This window comes from Pelophylax lessonae, assembly GCF_965119305.1.
Source record: "Pelophylax lessonae genome assembly, chromosome: 1".
Lineage (NCBI taxonomy): Eukaryota > Metazoa > Chordata > Amphibia > Anura > Ranidae > Pelophylax > Pelophylax lessonae.
The window spans coordinates 467,646,081-467,667,833 of record NC_138768.1 but is presented as its reverse complement, the minus strand read 5'-3'; the positions used below and the strand labels follow the sequence as shown (position 1 = coordinate 467,667,833).

General features: G+C 44.7%; 1 protein-coding gene across 1 annotated transcript in view; it reads right to left on the bottom strand.

Annotated features, from left to right (window-relative positions):
- HCN2 (hyperpolarization activated cyclic nucleotide gated potassium and sodium channel 2) overlaps nucleotides 1-21,454 on the bottom strand; it is a 150,705-nt gene extending 129,251 nt beyond the window's left edge. Inside the window, exon 1 of the mRNA XM_082261191.1 lies at nucleotides 20,942-21,454. Coding sequence (XP_082117317.1) covers nucleotides 20,942-21,402 — 461 coding nt within the window. The 5' untranslated portion in view covers nucleotides 21,403-21,454. The remainder of the gene's footprint in view (nucleotides 1-20,941) is intronic.
- Nucleotides 21,455-21,753: the final 299 nt, after the last annotated feature.

Below are 21,753 nucleotides of genomic sequence, written 5' to 3'. Positions count from 1 at the left end.
CAGAGCTAGAAAAAGCAGGACAAACTAATGCTGACCTTTTCTTTTAAAATTTAACCTTGCCCCCGATTTTTTTTTGCGGTACTGCGACATTGCGGCGGACAGATCGGGACCCTTGACTGACATTTTTGCCACTTTTGGGGTTACCAGTGACATTTCTACAGTAATCAGTGCTATACATATGCACTGTTACTGTAAAAATACACTGGCAGTGAAGGGGTTAACTTTTTTTTAAAGGGAGGGGCTATGTGTGTCCCTAGGGGCGTGCTTTCTACTGTGATTGGCTGTGGCTTCAGATGTATGAAGAGTGATCAACGGTTCTACATAGTAGAACCGTATGATCATCCTTCATTCATTCACAGGGGAGAATGACAGGCAGCTTGTTTACACAAGCCGCCTGACTTTCTCCCTCTCCCCCGCCGATCGCAGAGTGACCGGCGGACATCGGGTCCGCCGGTCACGCGCGGGGGGGGGTCCGTGACCACGCGGGAGCGCGCCTCCGGCGGCGCGCGCTCGCTCCCTAGACCCTCACAAGCTAGTGACGTAGCCCTACGTCACTTTGCCTGTGAGGGGCTGACCGCCGACGTAGATAGTCGTGCGGCGGTCGGCAAGTGGTTAAGGGGTGCCTTGGCAAAATGCCTAAAAAAAGTCCCAAAATTGTATACAAAACCAATGGGTGGATGAAACCTGCCTTTTATTTACACAAAGCCACAGATTTTCATTGTATACCATTACAACCTTCTAGCTGCCAACCTCCAAACGACCAATGACATCAGTTTATAAGGAGGATGTCAGTTACCTGAATAACATCCTGGTCTGACCCTCCCTTGCCTCTGTCCCTTAGCTTCATTAGCTAAGTGATGGAGAAAAACTGAGGGGGGAGAGAAACATTGGAATACTAGTCAGTACCAGTTTGCAAAGGTGTATTTGCTGTGGCAGAATAAATCCCCTCTAATGTTGGGTGTCCTACGTGTATTGATGTTCCTGCATTATGTAAAACTGTGCGTAATTTTGGAGGGTGCCTCGAGGTTGTCTATAATTTTAAAGGGTGCCTTAACTGAAAGAAAAGGTTGAGAAACACTGTTCTATTGGATAAAGAAAAAAAAAAAAAAAAGTACTGGCTGTAGCACCCTCCTAGATAGGTGCTAGGAAGGAGAATAGTTTGCTTAGCAGGGGAGCAGCAGTTAAATCATAGTCTGCTCCATCTGTTTATCAGGGGAGCCTGATCAGTAGTTCTGCCTGTTGCATGTGTCCATGTGTGCTTCACCTGGTCTGAGGGAGTGTCCCCCCTGTATCCAATAGGGGAGCCTGTTGGACAGTGGAGGAAACCCAGCCAGTGATACACAGGCTTTGTAACTATCCCAGCGGGTTGGCACAAACAGTGGTGCATCCTGGGATATGTTATAAAAGCCAAGGGCACACGTGACAGGGTGTCTTTGGGTGGGAAACCACATCCCAGGAGGAGGGTGACAGCTGTCTCTCCTCCTCTCCTGTCTGTTGTGGAAGGTGGTCACAGGCGGTTGGCCTAGTGAGCCAAGGGTGTGGTGCTGAGCCAGGAGGTCCAGGAAGCTGACAAGTGGAATTGGAGGCAGAGCAACCTTGGGAAAAAACAGTGCCCGTGAGTACCAGGAAGCTTGCCAGGGGTCTGCCCAGGAAAGGGGACCGCTCCAGTGGACAGGTGTCAGTGCACACAGTAAGTGAGAAAGGGGGTGCCAAGTTAGAACCCTGAAGAATAACTCAAAAAGGATCACATTATCTATCTTCACTTCTGTGGCAAGGTGAAACAGCGGCCTTACCGCACACTACAGCTAGTTGTCCTCAAGATTGTGCATAGCTCATAGTTGGAGTATCCCACTCATCCCTTCTCCTATCCCAGTTCTAAAAAACACAAAAACCAACATCCCCTGGATTATCGACTGAGCCAAGGACTTCTAGTGCTATTTGTCTGCTATCAGTTGCTAAGGGTAACACAGGGGAATCCAGAAAGTGCAATTCTCAGGAGTCCTCTAGGGGGCAGTGCTACATGTGCAAAACGAATGCACTTTAGATGGTTCCCAGAAGTATTTGCCTTAGATGGCTATTTTACACTTCTGTATCATTAGTTTGTCATTGGAAAAGAGTTTGTTTCAAATCATTTTTTTTTTTGCAAAAAAGTGGAGCAATACAACCTTATTTTTTAATATCCTCAAAGAGAAACTAACATTAAAAAGCACAAGTATTTTGTAGGCATATAGCCTAGTGCTTCATTATGCAAACATAGGCATCAATGACATAATGTGTAGGTTGATTCAATGTCAATAATGCATTGACAGGCTGACCCCCCACCCCTTAACCTCTGCAGCATTGCTGGCAGGACTCATATGTCTATTTCCCAAAGACAACCTCTGGATAGGACGCTGGGCACATGCACTCAACTCCTTTGGTCGACCATGGCAAGACCTGTTCTGAGTGGAACCTGTCCTGTTAAACCACTGTATGGTGTTGGCCAACATGCTGCAGCTCAGTTTCAGGGTCTTGGCAATCTTCTTATAGTTTCTAGGCCATCTTTATGTAGAGCAACAATTCTTTTTTTCAGATCCTCAGAGAGTTCTTTGCCATGAGGTGCCATGTTTAACTTCCAGTAACTAGTATGAGTGAGTGAGAGCGATAACACCAAATTTACCACACCTGCTCCCCCATTCACACCTGAGACCTTGTAATACTAAACGAGTCACATGACACCGGGGAGGGAAAATGGCTAATTGGGTCAAATTTGGACATTTTCACTTAGGGGTGTACTCACTTTTGTTGCCAGCGGTTTAGACATTAATGGCTGTGTATTGAGTTATTTTGAGGGGACAGCAAATTTAGGCATCTTTCACACGGATCGCACCGTATTGCGATCCGCTCTGGCACTTTTTTTTTTTTTTTTTACGGACACGGATGACACTTGTATCATCGCATCCATTTGCGGATGATATACGGACATAATGTATGTCTATGGGATTGCAGATGTCAGCGGATGACATGGCTGACATCCGATTTTGCGTCCTTTCCGTTTTTTTAAACGGAAGAAAAATAGGGTTCTGTTCCGTTCCAAAAAATGGAACAGAACTGAAAGGACAAAAATCGGATGGTCATCCGCTGACATCCGCAATCCCATTGACATGCATTATGTCCGTATATCACCGGGCAAACAGATGGGGTGATATACGGACATACGGAACGCCTGTGTGAAAGAGGCCTTACACTGTTATACAAGCTGTACACGCACTATTTTACATTGTAGCAAAGTGTAATTTCTTCAGTGTTGTCACATTAAAAAGATAATAAAATATTTACAAAAAATGTGGGGTGTACTCATTTTTGTGAGATAATGTAGTTATATGTCAAATGGAGGTCTATTAATTACCAATCAGTACCTAATCAAAAAGGTCCACTCCAGTTCTAATATTACAAGCATGAAGGCCTCTAAACGGAGCCCTTTAAAGAGGAAGTAAACCCTCCTCTGACACTTGTACCTATAGGTAAGCCTATGATGAGGCTTACCTATAGGTACTGTAAATATCTCCTAAACATGTACAGTTTAGGAGATATTTACCTTACATGCAGCCAGTGACGTCACTTGCGCATGCGCTCTGAAGGAACGGCCGCTCGTGTCGTTCCTTCAGAGCTCCATGCCGTGACCGTCGGCGTGCGCGGGAGTGACGTCACAGCGGCTCCGGCCAATCAGATGGCCGGATGCCGCGATCCCGGAAGACGGGCGACTGGACATGTCGCCCGTCATGCAGGTAAGCGGACTGCACGGCGGGGGCTCGTTCTAAGGTAAGTATTGCATAATGAGCTAGTATGCGATGTGTTTCTCTAGCAGGTTGCAAAAAGAAAAAAACATTTTTTGGGGGATTTACAACCTCTTTAAGCATCCTTTACCCATAGAGAGTTTTGAATATTTATACATAAAGGAAAAAGAAATACACACTGCATAAGGAGGATATCAATTTTCATGGACATTATTTTCCTCTAACTGGATTTTACAATCATTTGCTTGGATTAGCCTCCTATTAATTAGATATCGGAGTTAATTGGAAACATCTCCCCATGAGATTCAGAAGGAATGTAAGAAAAGATGCCGAATTTCAGAGAAAAACACAGTCATAATAAAATATTGCTGATGTTATATTGCAATGGCATATAATGTCACCGTAACTCACCCCTGATATATTTATGAATTATACACCTACATCTCACATTCTTGCCTAAACCTGTTGCACGGCTTTGTACTCAGAACCATGGTTCTAGTAAGCTGCAAAAGCCCCGTTAAGTTGCACAAGCCTAATTCGGTGTATTTAGGAGCCATGTAAAAACTCTCTAATCCTGTACTCACGTATTATACTTGACCCACTGCCCTACAATCTTATAGCTGTAGCAAGGTATCAAGCATGACCAATACAATGATAATCTGCTTTGCATGCACACAGTACACATGACCTTACTGCTTTGTATTCATACTCCAACTCATTCACTATTCTGCATTGGGACATGACAACTGGTGCACGCATGGTACTGCATTCAGACACCAAGCACTGCCCATTGTTCTAAATTCAAATGTACTCATTTTTATTGAACAGCAGAGTGCAAGTCAAATAAATTGGCACAACCTGCAGTAACCAAACAGTACCTTTTGCAGTTTTTTTTTTTTAAACAGCACAAGGTCTATTCCTTACATTTAGGCTACATTCACATTTGGCGTTGTAGGATCTCTGGCAAAAAAAACAGCGATTTTGTCCACAATCTCAAATCGCACTGCAACTACGAAACACATGGAGCAAATCATTTTCAATGGCACCTAAACACTGCCGTTTTGCCACAATGACCACATAAATTGCACACAATCACAACAAATCACAATGCACAAAGCTTGTCACCCAAAAAGTTCCAGCTTCTTTTTGGACGGCAAGCTTCCAGCGATAATCTGCATCAAAGAAACATGCAGTGTTTTCTAATGGCTCTAGCTTATACTAAGGCAGTGCATTCAAGTGCAGTCAACAAAAGTGGAACATACTGCATCCATATCCCTGTATATTGTGTTTGATAAGATGCTTGCTTATGTAAAAGTTTTTCTCTTTTTTTTTTAATTATCCACACTAATTTTGGAAGGGAGTTTCACATCCTAACAGTAAAAAAAAAAAAAAAAAAAAAGTTTATGGTTAAAATGCTGCTTGTCCAACTTCATTGAATGGCTTTGTGTCTTCTTAAATGACCCAATACTGAATAGTTTTTCCCTAAGTTAGCATCACCATCCTGTCCCATCTTAAGCAACTCTTTCTCCAGTGAAAATAAGTTTAAAAGATTTCAGACGTTCCTCATAATTGAGATTCTCCAGTCCCTTATTAGTTTTGTTGCCCTTCTCTGGACTCTCTCCAGTTCCAGCATATCCTTTCTGAGGGCTGGTGACCAGAACAGGACAGCATACCCAAGATGTGGATAAACTACAGTTTTGTAAAGTGGTAGAGTTATACCCTTTTTAATGCATGCGAACAGTCCACTGGCCTTGTTTGCTGCAGCTTGACATTGCATGATCTTGCTGAGCCTGTCATGTACTAGGAACCCCAAGTCCTTTTCCATTCTCGATATCGCCAAAGGTTCCTCCCCTAGTGCAGTGATGGTGAACCTGGACTGGAGTGCCAAGATTCGCCATCACTGCCCTAGTGTGTAACTTGTATTTATGTTTTTAGCTCCTAAATGCATTACTTTACACGTTTTCACATTGAACCTCATTTGCATATACAGTGGTAATCAAAAGTTTGGGCACCCCAGGTAAAATTTTGTATTAATGTGCATAAAGAAGCCAAGGAAAGATTGAAAAAATCTCCAAAAGGCATCAAATTACAGGATTAGACATTCATATATGTCAACAAAAGTTAGATTTTTTTTTCCATCATTGACACTTTCAAAATTACAGAAAACAAAAAAATGGCGCCTGCAAAAGTTTGGGCACCCTGCAGAATTTATAGCATGCACTGCCCCCTTTGCAAGGCTGAGACCTGCCAGTGTCATGGATTGTTCTCAATCATCGTCTGGGAAGACCAGGTGATGTCACTCTCAAAGGTTTTAAATGCCCAGACTCATCTGACCTTGCCCCAACAATCAGCACCATGGGATCTTCTAAGCAGTTGTCTAGAAAACTGAAACTGAAAATAGTTGATGCTCACAAAGCTGGAGAAGGCTATAAGAAGATAGCAAAGCATTTTCAGATGTCAAGATCCTCTGTTCGGAATGTAATTAAGAATCAGCAGTCATCAGGAACAGTGGAAGTTAAAGCAAGATCTGGAAGACCAAGAAAAATATCAGACAGAACAGCTCGCAGGATTGTGAGAAAAACAATTCAAAACCCACGTTTGACTGCACGATCCCTCCAGAAAGATCTGGCAGACACTGGAGTTGTGGTACACTATTACACTATAAAGAGATACTTGTACAAATATGGTCTTCATGGAAGAGTCATCAGAAGAAAACCTCTTCTACGTCCTCACCACAAAAATCAGCGTTTGAACTTTGCAAATGAACATATAGACAAGCCTGATGCATTTTGGAAACAAGTTCTGTGGACCGATGAGGTTAAAATTGAACTTTTTGGCCGGAATGAGCAAAGGTACGTTTGGAGAAGAAGGGGCACAGAATTTAATGAAAAGAACCTCTGTCCAACTGTTAAGCATGGGGGTGGATCAATCATGCTTTGGGGTTGTATTGCAGCCAGTGGCACAGCGAACATCTCACGAGTAGAAGGGAAAATGGATTCAATAAAATTTCAGCAAATTTTGGATGGTAACTTGATGCCATCTGTGAAAAAGCTGAAGTTAAAGAGAGGATGACTTCTACAAATGGATAATGATCCTAAACACACCTCGAAATCCACGGGGGAATTACATCCAGAGGCGCAAACTGAAGGTTATGCCATGGCCTTCACAATCTCCTGACCTCAACATAATTGAAAATCTATGGATAGACCTTAAAAGAGCAGTGCGTGACAGACAGCCCAGAAATCTCAAAGAACTGGAAGACTTTTGTAAGGAAGAATGGGCAAAGATACCTCAACAAGAATTGAAAGACTCTTGGCTGGCTACAAAAAGCGTTTACAAGCGGTGATACTTGCCAATAGGGCAGTACAAGATATTAACTCTGCAGGGTGCCCAAACTTTTGCAGACGCCATTTCTTTGTTTTCTGTAATTTTTAAAGTGTCAATGATGGAAATAAAATCTAACTTTTGTTGACATATTATAAGAATGTCTAATCTGTAATTTGATGCCTTGTGGAGATTTTTTCATCTTTCCTTGGCTACTTTATGCACATTAAAACAAACTTTTACCTGGGGTGCCCAAACATTCGATCACCACTGTAGTTGCTCACCTCTCGAACACATCCTAAATGCAGAAATTGTGCTGTGAACCGATCCTCAATGTGAATTGTCCTGTGTGCTGGCTGTCATAGTGGAAATGTTCTTTGCCTCCTCCCATACCATGCAAATCTTTTGATGATGCGGGGATAAATACCAGCCTTGTACCTGTAACTGCCACTCATTAAGGGTGCCCACTAAGCCCCTTCTACCCCCTCCCCACTCGATTCATAGAAGCGGTACTATACATTCCATTAAAGGAGTATGGGTTTGTTCTTTTATTCATACTTATCTAGCATCTGTCCCCCGCCAGTTCTCAGGGCTCCCTGAGCAGAGAGCTGGTGGCTGTCACGTCAACAGCTCTCTGCTCTGCCCCCCGAGCTCACTGGAGCGCTGGGCTGTGGAGGGGGCTAGAGCAGCCGGCTGATCCTTTCTGAGCCTGGACTGGCTCTGTGACTTTAGCCTGCTGTCTGCTGAAAACAGGGCACAGGAGTGCAAAACGAACTGCACTCCTGTGATCCACAGGAGAGGTGCAGCCAAATGAGCTCTGACTGTACTTCTCCTTTAACGAAAAACAAACTGTCAATGGAGCAGGTGGACCTTGCATTCATCTGCCTGTCCTCCAGTCCAGTGGTCCTCAACTCCAGTCCTCAGGGTCCACCAACAGGCCAGATTTTAAGTATTACCTTGGGGAGATGCAGACTAGAGTACTGCAATCACTGAGCAGCAAATTATATCACCTGGGATGTATTTCAGTTTTCTTGCAAACCTGGCCTGTTAGTAGGCCCTGAGGACCAGGGTTGAGGACCACTGCTCCAGTTCATAGAGCAGTTTTCATTCTTGGAAACTATAGTACAGCTTCTATGAATGAAGGAGGGAGGCGAAAAAGGGCAGCACTCCTAATAAGTGCCTGGCACGGGTCCAATACTGCTATTAACCCCAGCATTACCAGAAGATTGCAGGGTATGAGAGGGGCGCAGAAAACTGAAGATTCCCACTATAATAACCAGCACCTGCACAAGGGACACTTTGCATTAAAGGGTCACTAAACCCAGAACATAAAAAAAAGAAAATCAATAAATGGTGTATTACATGCTGTTCATACGCAGTCAGTCACTGTGGGATTCGTTTTCTGCTGTTGCTCTCCATCTCCACCTTCTGTTCATGTCCCCAGTTCAGCTAGGGATTGTGCAGCTGTGGTGGCAACTCTGCACATGCTCAGTTTTCAGGGAGTTTCTATGCTGAGCATTTCCTCCCTATTACATCTGAGCAACCCATGTGCCTATAGAGTCCCACATGTGGGAGTATACACAGTGGTAAATGACAGCCCACTCCCTCCCCCCCCCGCCATGCCCACTAGATAGCTAAATACAATGAGGGTGGGATATTACATGTAGATTATTGGAGGTTTCATTTCCCTCTTATTCTAAGACTCAAGCTGGAGGCGCGTGATACAGCCTGCCACTGGCTGAAATCCAGCCACACCATGTTATTGCCAAAAATAATAATGATTTGATTTCAAATATATATTTGTATGACAATTTACAACAGTTTATTGATATTAATTATTTTTACCAGAAGCTCCTCCTGTTTATATTTCCCTGCACACAGACTGAGAAAGATCAGTCACAGAAATAGAAGGGACAATGTAAATTAAACAGTGTGTTTTTAGCATTACTTTAAAATGTAAGTAACGTCCCTTGTTACTTTTTTTGGGGGGTTTTTTTTTCACTAAACCTAGACTTTAACCTATTTAAAAAAAGGAACTAAACTCTCTCAATCAACATTAACTATTTCAAGCTTTATGCTGCTAGAATTCGTAAATAGATAGGATGGTAAATTATGCTTACTTGTCTTTAACCTTTCTTCAGTTGTTTCTTGATTCCTGCCCTAGACCAAAATGTCATACATCCCATGAGTCCTCATGGGCATTTTTTTTCCTTTTTATCTGGGAGGAGGAACAGAGGACCTTTGTCTGCTAAGCACCCCCTGTTGCCTGCATGCCTGAGATGTCAAATGGATTCCAGGAAGTAAATGCTGGATGAATAATATGCCTTTACTCAAGATGGCCGCAGCTAGAAAAAAGGTAGGTGGGTGTTTTTCAAAGTGATCAACAAAAAGCATGGGCACATGGATGAATATTAAAGAATTAAAGTGGAAAAATCTAATGCACAAGGCTGTATATTAACAAAGGATATGAAAGGCACCTTCATCCAAATTGAATTCAAAATATTCCACGAACATATGGTGAGGCAGACATGAGAGGGCCAATGGGTCAAGGGTGAAAGACGCCAAAATAACACCCCGGCCAGTTAGGCCATCATGAATGCATCACCAGATTACATGGAGAGAAAAGGAAGAGGGGGCAAAGGATTTTAATGGTGCCATAAAAATGAAATTACAGCAAAGACATATGACAATTGATTAAAATATAATACATTTTATTCAATATAATATAAAATATATTAAAATGAATGATTAAAATGTATTATATTTTAATCTATTGTCATATGTATTTGCTTTTGTTTAATTTTTATGGCACCATTAAAATCCGCCCCCTCTTCCTTGTCTCTCCATGTAATCTGATGATGTATTCATGATGGCCTAACTGGTCGGGGTGTTATTTTGGCATCTTTCACCCTTGACCCATTGGCCCGCTCATGTCTGCCCCACCATATGTTCATGGAATATTTTAAAAGAATTAAAGTGGTATTAAACTCCAATTTTAAACCTTGCCCTCTAGAAAGCTTATAACAAGTCTTACCTGTAGGTACCATGGAAAAAGCCAAAACGTGTGGCATTTATTAGGTATTCATATCTCCAGCAGGTACATGCACAGTAAGCTCTACAGTTAGGGAACACTGAAGTGTGCCTGGATAGCAGAGAGTAAAGTACTGTGATGGGGACTCCTGTGTGCATGCAGAATAATGATGTCATCGTGGCTCAGCGAGCGTGAACCCTGAAGGAAAACCAATTGGGAGCAGTGATAGCTCAGTGCTGGAGGGCTCCCATTTCAAAAGGTAGGTGTATCATAATGTGCTAAGATGCAGTACATACTAACATTATTTTAGAGTACAAACCTGCAGAGAACCTGTTTATGAAAAAATATAGCATTTAATACCACTTTAAAAAGTATTTTTAGTTTGTGGTGCTTAGTTACAGTTAAAGCGGAGCTCCACCCAAATGGGGAAGTTCTGCTTTAAGGACTTGTTCCCCGCTCCTCTTGAACAATTGGCACTTTTGAGGAGCGGGGGGGAGCAGGTACCCAATTTTGACCAGTACCCGCTTCCCACTTCTATTCCGAGCGCAGAAACTGAAGTTCTTCTCCCTCCCACTCCTATGGGCCATGTTCTTCTCCCTCCCACTCCTATGGGCCATGTTCTTCTCCCTCCCACTCCTATGGGCCATGTTCTTCTCCCTCCCACTCCTATGGGCCATGTTCTTCTCCCTCCCACTCCTATGGGCCATGTTCTTCTCCCTCCCACTCCTATGGGCCATGTTCTTCTCCCTCCCGATCCTATGGGCCATGTTCTTCTCCCTCCCGATCCTATGGGCCATGTTCTTCTCCCTCCCGATCCTATGGGGCATGTTCTTCTCCCTCCCGATCCTATGGGGCATGTTCTTCTCCCTCCCGATCCTATGGGGCATGTTCTTCTCCCTCCCGATCCTATGGGGCATGTTCTTCTCCCTCCCGATCCTATGGGGCATGTTCTTCTCCCTCCCGATCCTATGGGGCATGTTCTTCTCCCTCCCGATCCTATGGGGCATGTTCTTCTCCCTCCCGATCCTATGGGGCATGTTCTTCTCCCTCCCGATCCTATGGGGCATGTTCTTCTCCCTCCCGATCCTATGGGGCATGTTCTTCTCCCTCCCGATCCTATGGGGCATGTTCTTCTCCCTCCCGATCCTATGGGGCATGTTCTTCTCCCTCCCGATCCTATGGGGCATGTTCTTCTCCCTCCCGATCCTATGGGGCATGTTCTTCTCCCTCCCGATCCTATGGGGCATGTTCTTCTCCCTCCCGATCCTATGGGGCATGTTCTTCTCCCTCCCGATCCTATGGGGCATGTTCTTCTCCCTCCCGATCCTATGGGGCATGTTCTTCTCCCTCCCGATCCTATGGGGCATGTTCTTCTCCCTCCCGATCCTATGGGGCATGTTCTTCTCCCTCCCGATCCTATGGGGCATGTTCTTCTCCCTCCCGATCCTATGGGGCATGTTCTTCTCCCTCCCGATCCTATGGGGCATGTTCTTCTCCCTCCCGATCCTATGGGGCATGTTCTTCTCCCTCCCAATCCTATGGGGCATGTTCTTCTCCCTCCCAATCCTATGGGGCATGTTCTTCTCCCTCCCAATCCTATGGGGCATGTTCTTCTCCCTCCCAATCCTATGGGGCATGTTCTTCTCCCTCCCAATCCTATGGGGCATGTTCTTCTCCCTCCCAATCCTATGGGGCATGTTCTTCTCCCTCCCAATCCTATGGGGCATGTTCTTCTCCCTCCCAATCCTATGGGGCATGTTCTTCTCCCTCCCAATCCTATGGGGCATGTTCTTCTCCCTCCCAATCCTATGGGGCATGTTCTTCTCCCTCCCAATCCTATGGGGCATGTTCTTCTCCCTCCCAATCCTATGGGGCATGTTCTTCTCCCTCCCAATCCTATGGGGCATGTTCTTCTCCCTCCCAATCCTATGGGGCATGTTCTTCTCCCTCCCAATCCTATGGGGCATGTTCTTCTCCCTCCCAATCCTATGGGGCATGTTCTTCTCCCTCCCAATCCTATGGGGCATGTTCTTCTCCCTCCCAATCCTATGGGGCATGTTCTTCTCCCTCCCAATCCTATGGGGCATGTTCTTCTCCCTCCCAATCCTATGGGGCATGTTCTTCTCCCTCCCAATCCTATGGGGCATGTTCTTCTCCCTCCCAATCCTATGGGGCATGTTCTTCTCCCTCCCAATCCTATGGGGCATGTTCTTCTCCCTCCCAATCCTATGGGGCATGTTCTTCTCCCTCCCAATCCTATGGGGCATGTTCTTCTCCCTCCCAATCCTATGGGGCATGTTCTTCTCCCTCCCAATCCTATGGGGCATGTTCTTCTCCCTCCCAATCCTATGGGGCATGTTCTTCTCCCTCCCAATCCTATGGGGCATGTTCTTCTCCCTCCCAATCCTATGGGGCATGTTCTTCTCCCTCCCAATCCTATGGGGCATGTTCTTCTCCCTCCCAATCCTATGGGGCATGTTCTTCTCCCTCCCAATCCTATGGGGCATGTTCTTCTCCCTCCCAATCCTATGGGGCATGTTCTTCTCCCTCCCAATCCTATGGGGCATGTTCTTCTCCCTCCCAATCCTATGGGGCATGTTCTTCTCCCTCCCAATCCTATGGGGCATGTTCTTCTCCCTCCCAATCCTATGGGGCATGTTCTTCTCCCTCCCAATCCTATGGGGCATGTTCTTCTCCCTCCCAATCCTATGGGGCATGTTCTTCTCCCTCCCAATCCTATGGGGCATGTTCTTCTCCCTCCCAATCCTATGGGGCATGTTCTTCTCCCTCCCAATCCTATGGGGCATGTTCTTCTCCCTCCCAATCCTATGGGGCATGTTCTTCACCCTCCCAATCCTATGGGGCATGTTCTTCTCCCTCCCAATCCTATGGGGCATGTTCTTCACCCTCCCAATCCTATGGGGCATGTTCTTCTCCCTCCCAATCCTATGGGGCATGTTCTTCTCCCTCCCAATCCTATGGGGCATGTTCTTCTCCCTCCCAATCCTATGGGGCATGTTCTTCTCCCTCCCAATCCTATGGGGCATGTTCTTCTCCCTCCCAATCCTATGGGGCATGTTCTTCTCCCTCCCAATCCTATGGGCATGTTCTTCTCCCTCCCAATCCTATGGGCCAGGATCTCTGAACGTTTTCTTGATCCATGCCTACTCATGGACCTGGAACCAGAATGCAGTCAGTAAGGTCAGTAAAGTCTGCATTCTTGCTCAATGACAATGACTCCCTCAGTAGTGAAACCAAAGTTAGCCTTGGAGCCTGCACCTTTGAAAACTAACACAGCCACTGCAGCTCCCATATATGTTAGCTTCATTATTTCTATTTGTTAAACACTTGGCCTGTAGTAAGTTATACAATGCATAGTTCTAAAGGGAAAAAAAAAAACACACACACACACACACACACACACACACACACACAAAAAACAAGCCCTGTCCTTTGAGAAGTAGTCATGATAGCACATGTACAGGAACATAAATGTCACATCTTCTGCATGCATACAAACTAAAAAGGACTTGTGAAAAGGAAACACAAAACAACTAAGTCAATACAGCTGAGCCTATAACCCGACAGGCAAAACTAGCAGAGATTTTAGACAGACAAGACAGGCAGACGATGACGCTCCCAACAAAGAAAACTGTGACAGATATATAATGACACAGAATAATCATGATCGCAAAAGCAGATGGCTGGATACAGCTATAAACCATTACACACACACACAGGACAAAAATAGTAAGAATCACATACCACGACGTAAGCAAACTGCTAATTGGATGAACACACCCACACACGTAGATGGAAAATATTCTTTACACACTATCATAGAGCCAACTATACCAAATTTCTTACAAAAAGCGAGAACAGTAGCATTCAGCACACCCTCCCAACTCATGCTTTTCATAGGGATTGTACATAGTAGCTACATACATGAGCTACACATAAATATTAGGCCTATTAAAAACAATTACATCCGGGATCACATCCACAATTATTCTACCATGTATCTGAAAAAACAATGAAATGTCAACTACATTGCAATACACACTAACACATTCTTCTACTTTCCAATATTTTACAAATAATGCTATAGTAATATAAACCTTTATTGCTTTGGCTAAGAGCAACAACTGCCTTCAGTAGACTTTCAAAGCTGCATTCAGTGAAGGCAAAAGAAAAAAAAAAGTACAGAACACACAATCCTTTCTACTGGGGGAAACATACCTTTTTAGTATCTCCATTTTTCTGTTGGTAAATATAGTTACATTTGAATTAAAATTTCTTTCCTACATTATCCCAATCTCAACTGCATAATCAAATAGTGTGTTATGTTAGAACTTGTCTGATCATTATAAGAGCACAAATGTTCACCTAGAGTGGACCTAAACCTAAAAACGCAAATCACAGTAAAATCACACGTGCAAAAACACAAAAGGCATTGCAAACTGCATACATGTAAACGAGCCTAAGGCAATTTGATGTTTTTGAGAGGAGATTTAAAGTGGTTGTAAAGGGAAAAGTTTTTTTTATCCTGATGCATCCTAGTTAGGATAAAAAGTCTTCTGTGTGAAGAAGAGCCCCTAATATTCACCTGAGCCCCCTCTTGATCCAGCGATGTCCAAGAATGCCTTGGTCATCCAGAACTCTCCCTCCTGATTGGCTGAGACACAGCAGTGGCGCCATTGGCTCCTGCTGCTGTCAAATAGCCAATGAGAGAGAGGGGGTGGGGCCGAATTGCGGCTCTATATCTGAATGGATACACAGAGCTACGGCTCGGGTGCCCACATAGTAAGCTGCTAGCTGTGGAGGCACTCATCAGGAGGGAAGGGCTGGTAGCTCCAGCCAGGGACATGAGAAGAGGAAGATTTGGGCTGCTCTGTGCAAAACCATTACACAGAGCAGGCAAGTATGACATGTTTGTTATTTTAATAGAAAATTAAAAAAAAAAAACGATCCTTTACAATCACTTTAAAGTGAGATTTTGTGATGTCATTACTGAGCTGCTCAGCGTTCTCCTTGCTTGAAGCTCTGGCATGAGGAAGCATTGCCCTGCCTCTACCAAGATGTCCGTCTCCACCCAGAGACGCAGCACAGAACAAGGTCAGTCAGAAAAAGTTCAGCTGCAGGGAGACCAATGGCAATACTGGTGACTAGTCCTTTGCCTACCTTTTGGACACAGCTTTCAAAATTTTGTAGTAATATAATTAAAAAAACAAAACAAAAAACAACTATGCCATAATGTGCTAGTGTGCCCTGCGTACTGGGTTGGAGAAGTAAAAACTGGACATTACAACCAGGTGACGTTGCCAGGTGGCCCCGCCCCTTACCAATTTAAGAAATGTAACATGGCAGAGCAGCCAAACAGCGATACCCTTCGCCAAGTACCCCATACTCATTCCCATAGAGGGGGGATATGGGGGCCCCTTTGTTAAAGGGGGCTTCCAGATTCTGATAAGCCCCCTGCCTGCAGACCCCCAAAACCACTGCCCAGGGTTGTGGGAAGAGGCCCTTTTCCCCATGAACATGGAGACAAAGGTGCTTTGGGGTTGGGGGGCAGAGTCCCCTATCGTCCCTCCCCTTTCGTGCCCTGCCAGGCTGCATGCTTTGATAAGGGTCTGGTATGGATTGGGAGGGAGGGGAACCCCACGCCATTTTTTTTTTTCACATTTTTGTATTGCCTGCCTTTTTTTTTTTTTACATTCAGTTTTTAACAGGGAAGCCCACTGACAGCTGATGACTCATCCGTTGTTAAGGATGCGGCAGTCCTCCATTACACCTGTACCAGTGCACAAAACATCTGCAATAGAGCACCATTGTGACAGTGTCCGCTGGTAGCCGATCAAGATCTGTCAGTGTACCAGTGTCCCACCAATATATAAATAAAAACATTTAAAGTGCCCCTATGCTCGCGTGTAAAGGCGAATGCACACATTGGTCCCGTACACATACGTCAACAGCAATAGCACCACACGTGAGGTATTGCCGCGAACGGTAAAGTGAGAGCAATATTTCTAGCACCAGACCACCTGTGAAACTCTAAACTGGTAACCAATAAAGACTTATAAACCTTTGCCTATGGAGATTTTCAAATACAAAAGTTTGGCGCCATTTCACAAGCGTGTGCAATTTTAAAGCGTAATATGTTTGGTATCTATTTACCCAGCGCAACACCATATTTAATATTTTACTGCAAATGTGGGTATTATATTGTCTCTGTGTTCATTAAAAAGTATTAAAATGTATTTATGCATTAGTGTGTAACATTGCTGCGCAAATACCGTGTGAAATAAAAATTTACAAAACCCACCATTTTATTCTCCAGAGCCTCTGCTACAAAAATATAATGTTTAGGGGATTCAAAGTCATTTTCTAGCAAAAATACAGATTTTTACTTGTAAACAAAAAGGGTCAGAAGAAGGCCTGGTCTTAAACTGGAGGTGCTATTTGGATGTTGCTGATCTATGTGGCCAGGCTGTGAAAAAGTCTCACACATGTGGTATTGCCATATGCAGGAGGAGCAGCAGAATGTGTTTTGGGGTGTAGTTGCAAGTATGGCAATTCCGTGTGTGAGAAAACTTGTTGATATGACATTTTTGTGAGAAAAAATAAATAAATTTCTTAATTTTCCAAAGAATTGTGGGGAAAAAATTACAATTTCAAAAAACTGGCCATGCCACTTACTATATACCCTGGATGGTCTACTTTCAAAAAAGGGTAATTTAGGGGTATCTGTACTGTCTTGACATGTTAGGGCTTCACGACATAAGATAGGCCGTCAGTACATCAGGTGTGATCAATTTTCAGTAATTGGTACCATGTAGCAGTATAAATTGCGGTCAAAATTTACGAAAAAAAGGTACCCATTTGCAAAGTTCTATGAAGCAAAGAAAACACTTTTTTTCAAAATTTTTAGTCTTTTTTTAATATGTAGTGCAAAAAATAAAAACCCCAGTGGTGAATAAATACCATCAAATAAAAAGCTCTATTATAAAAAAATGATAAAAAGTTAATTTGGGTATAGTGTTGCATGACCGCATAATTGTCATTCAAATTGTAAGAGCGCTGAAAGCTGAAAATTAGCCTGGGAATGAAGGGGGTCAAAGTGCCCAGTATTGAGGTGGTTAACCAGCTATTCACTGGTTAAGGGCACCAACAGCCATGGTCCTTAACGCTGCAGTTACTAAACGTAGCTTACACACTAGGCTAAACACTGCTAAATGCCACGAAAAAAAATGCTTAAACAGTGTTTTTTGTCTGGCGTTATAGCAGTTTTTAGCTTTCTAGTGTGCATGAGGGCTTATGGGGGGGGGGGGGGTTCTTCATGCCCTTTTACAGCAGTTTTTAGCTTTCTAGTGTGCATGAGGGCTTATGGGGGGGGTACTTCATGCCCTTTTACAGCAGTTTTTAGCTTTCTAGTGTGCATGAGGGCTTATGGGGGGGTTCTTCATGCCCTTTTAGAATCCATTTATACCACAATGTGTGTACACATAAACGCATTGACTTTGCATGCTGTACTGCAATACTTTTTTTTTTTTTAATTTTCTAAACTTCAACCGTTTGTGTGTGTTGTGGTGCATTTTAATATATATATATATATATATATATATATATATATATAAATAATTTTATTATAATTTATATTATTTGAAAAAAAAAAAAAAGGGGGGGGGTTTCGTACTTCAGTACAGGGCAGAAAACATCATTGCAATGCTTTGGTGTGAACTGGACCCTTTACAATGTTTATGCACTGGCATATGTTAATCAATGCATGCCATGAACGGCCCCTAAATTTTAATAATGTACTGTGCAGAGTGACTATTTTATTGAAGATTACCTAAAAGCCTGGGTCGTATTTAAAAGGAAGGGTATCCTTATAAATAGTGACAAGAACAGAGTTGCTCTAGGTTTAAAGAATTTATTAAGTGTTGTCTCAATTAAGCTGTCACTTCAGCACCACGGATAGCTCTAATTGGAGACAACACAGCACTATCAGCTGTTTACATGTTGAGTATTACTTCTGTCAGCACCACAGACAGCTCCCTTACCTGTATATTTGTTTAGGTTATCACTACTGCAATTGAAAGACTAACCTGTAGCACATGGAGTTCTATCTTCCAAATACCAATGATTCCCAACAATGAAAACTGGTATAGTGGTATAATGGCCCAAAAATTGATTTTTAATAACCATAATAAAAATATGAATTATTAGGAGGACTGCTTTAATGGACTATCCTAGAGCCAAGCCACATAACATGAAAAGCATTTAGATATTTTTGGTCTTCAAATATTTGTTCTGTTTTTCCACACCTGAACCAATACACCTCACATTCATACAAAAAAATAATAATTTCCTTCCTACTCAAAGGACTGTTGATATTTTAACAAAAGGATATCTACATCATCTATGCAAAAGGATCTCTGCATGTCAAGCTTAAAATACAATATGCCAAGTGTAGAAAAACTAGCAGAGGACACAGAAGTGTAAACCTGTCAGGATGCTAACCCGTTTACTGCACATATACTCTTTAACTTTATCCGGTGAAACAGTGCAGGATACCGGATGGTTTTAATAAGGATTACAGATAATTAGCCCACAAAAAGTCCATCCACTTACAGAGCATGATGCGTCTGGCTGATTATCTGCAAACATACCTTGAGAAGGATTTGTGAATTAAAGACTCTGCTAATCTCAACTGTAATGTCACTTTTGTGCACTGCAAAGCCGAGGGGGTACATATTTAATAACAATACATGGATCCTGAATAGACCAAGTCAGAAACCCAGGTGATACATGGCTGAAGCCTATACTAACATCAAGAACATTGCAACCTTGAACAGCAGCAGGAGAGGGGAGGAGAGAACTGCTAACCCGTTCCATGCTGGAGGAGGCCTTATCTGCAGTAGAGGACCTAGTAAAAGGCACACACCTCCAAATGTGCTCTTTTGTTGTGACTCATACGGCTAAAACTGTACGCCAAACTCAAGGATCTGCTTTCACCTCTGACGCTTGCATCTCATTTGGATGCTGCTGGGAATGACTTTGCTGGAAGATGTCAAGGTGTACCCTGCATGGCTCAAGCAGTGTCTGACCGCTGATGGTGTAACCGCACAAGGACAGCAGTGACAATGAAGTTGTATGTAATGTCACGCACCATTCTCAGAGATGAGGTCTCTTTTGGGGCTCATTTACATTTGAGACTGCCTGTGGATCACTTTTCCAACAGTGGTTGACGGGAAATATGTTGCCTGTTGTCACCCTGAATTGCATGCGGTTGACAGATGGTGAGGAGGTGATATGACCCCTCCACGCTGCTGGTTTTAACCCTGTAAATACTGCACCAACTAGCCACAACTGCTTGTGGCTGGGGGGCATATGTGACATGGCAACTTTTGCTTGAGTTGGCAATGAACGCAACAGAGGGTATACTTTCTGCATGGGTACAACCCCCTCTGGCCGCTGCACTAGGCTAAAACTGCCCCTAAACTCATTTTACTGTGAAGAAATGTCATCAGCACACCTTGAATGCGTCCAAAGCCACTGCTTGTGGCTGGGGGGCATTTGTGACATGGCAATGTTCGCTTGGGTTAGCAGTGAACGCAACAGAGGGTATACTTTCTGCATGGGTACAACCCCCTCCGGCCGCTGCACTAGGCTAAAACTTCTCCTCAACTAATTTTACTGTGAAGAAATGTCATCAGCACACCTTGAATGCGTCCAGAGCCATTGCTTGTGACTGGGGGGCATTTGTGACATAACGTTTGCTTGAGTTGGCAGCGAACGCAACAGAGGGTATACTTTCTGCATGGGTACAACCCCCTCCTGGCCGCTGCACTAGGCTAAAACTGCACCTCAACTAATTTTACTGTGAAGAAATGTCCTCAGCACACCTTGAATGCATCCAAAACTTTATTTTCGTGATCACATGGTAAACATACAGCAACGTTTCATAGCCATGCAGGGCTCCTCCATCGGGCAAGTGAGGCTGCCTGATGAAGGGGCCCGGCGTGGCTCCAAAACTTTGCCATTAGAGATGAGGCCCAGCTCCTGTGATTAGTGGTGTCGTGATCGGGCAGGTGGGTTGGCACCAGGATCCCAAACACATCTGAGATCATCTCTAGTTGCCGTATGTTTACCACAAAAATAAAGTTTTGGACTTCGAGGAATACTTGTTGTGATGACGACATTTCTTCACTTTGATCATCCACAGTTTCCAGCCTATGGCATTACAGCACCCAGCATTACTGAATGTGGAATATTTAACTCAACTAACTTTACCACTCCCCCGACTATAATAGCGAACGACTTCTTAGGCCTCATTGGAACCAGCGTGCCCCCCACACACACACAGCATGATTTCGCCCATTGGCTTGAACTGGTTGACCTACACCCTGGAGGCGGTGAGCTTTGCACGTTTCCTATGCCATTAATTAGTAGCGTGGCGTGTTTGGCGTGAATGTGGCCTTAAAGTGCACCGTGGCTCGTTACGGAGGGGACCACCATACAGATGCCCAGCCCAATGACCTTCTAGTGTCCCTTAAAAAGCAAGCTAGCAGCAGAAGGCATGGGCAGCACATCCATGCTCAGGTAGTCAGATTCAGGAAGATGGGATGGTGGTCACCTGAAGAGGAGCTGTCATGATGTGTGACGATCGAGGTGACCTCTATGTCTCTCTCATACGCACTGCACCTATCCCTCCTCCTCCGTACTACACAATGCAACAAGCAGAGGGGATCTCCGAGTATGCTAGTAACAAGTCATGTTGGTATGTGTGCCCCCAGTGCCCACACCTTACCTGAAGTCACTGTACGGGTGTATGATCCAGGCCCCCGCGGATTTCACCCTCTCCTGTTCTCTCTCCACCGCTTTCTGGCTGCCAAACATCCGGAGGGAGAACTTGTTGACCCCGGGCTGAAGCATGGCAGACAGCTGGCGCTGCATGAAGCCAGACCGGAGCTCCCCTTCCCCAGCCTCGCCATCCTCCGTGTCTTTCCCCGGGGAGGACCCCCGCGGAGGTTCGGTGGAGAAGGACACCTTGTGCTCCCGGGGCGGCGCCTCACAAAGCTCCCGCCTGCACTCTCCGTTCGGGCTACCTTTGCCGGTGCCCGGAGTTCCCGCTGAGCTGCATGGGCTGCGGGTGCCCCTCCTCCCCGCCGCCCGGGGCTGCTGTTGCTGCTCCTCGGGCGTCGCGGCTGCCTCCACTCCTCTCATCCCCGCAGCGATGGAGCCGCCGCTGCCGCCTCCCCGCCCGTCCATGGCAGCGGGGACCTGCGGAGTGAGCAGTGGGAGCGACCGCGGGGCGGGGGCACTCCAGCGGGAGGGTGCTAGAGACACAGAGGTCCAATGGTGGACGCGGTGGGCGGAGGATGGTGTGCGCGTCCAATCGAGGCAAGGAGGAGGCGTTCAAGGAGAAGAGCATTGGCAAGATGCTCCCTCCGACTGAAGGCTGGGCGCAGAGACATGAGGGTGGGGCAAAGCACAAAGAAGCCAATCAAGGAGAATTTAGCACGACTGTCATATTACACAGATGTTATGTGAGGCGGAGTAACAATGCTGCGAGCGAATGAAGAGCGCCGTAAGGGAGTCCTGCTGTTCGGAATTGGAAGA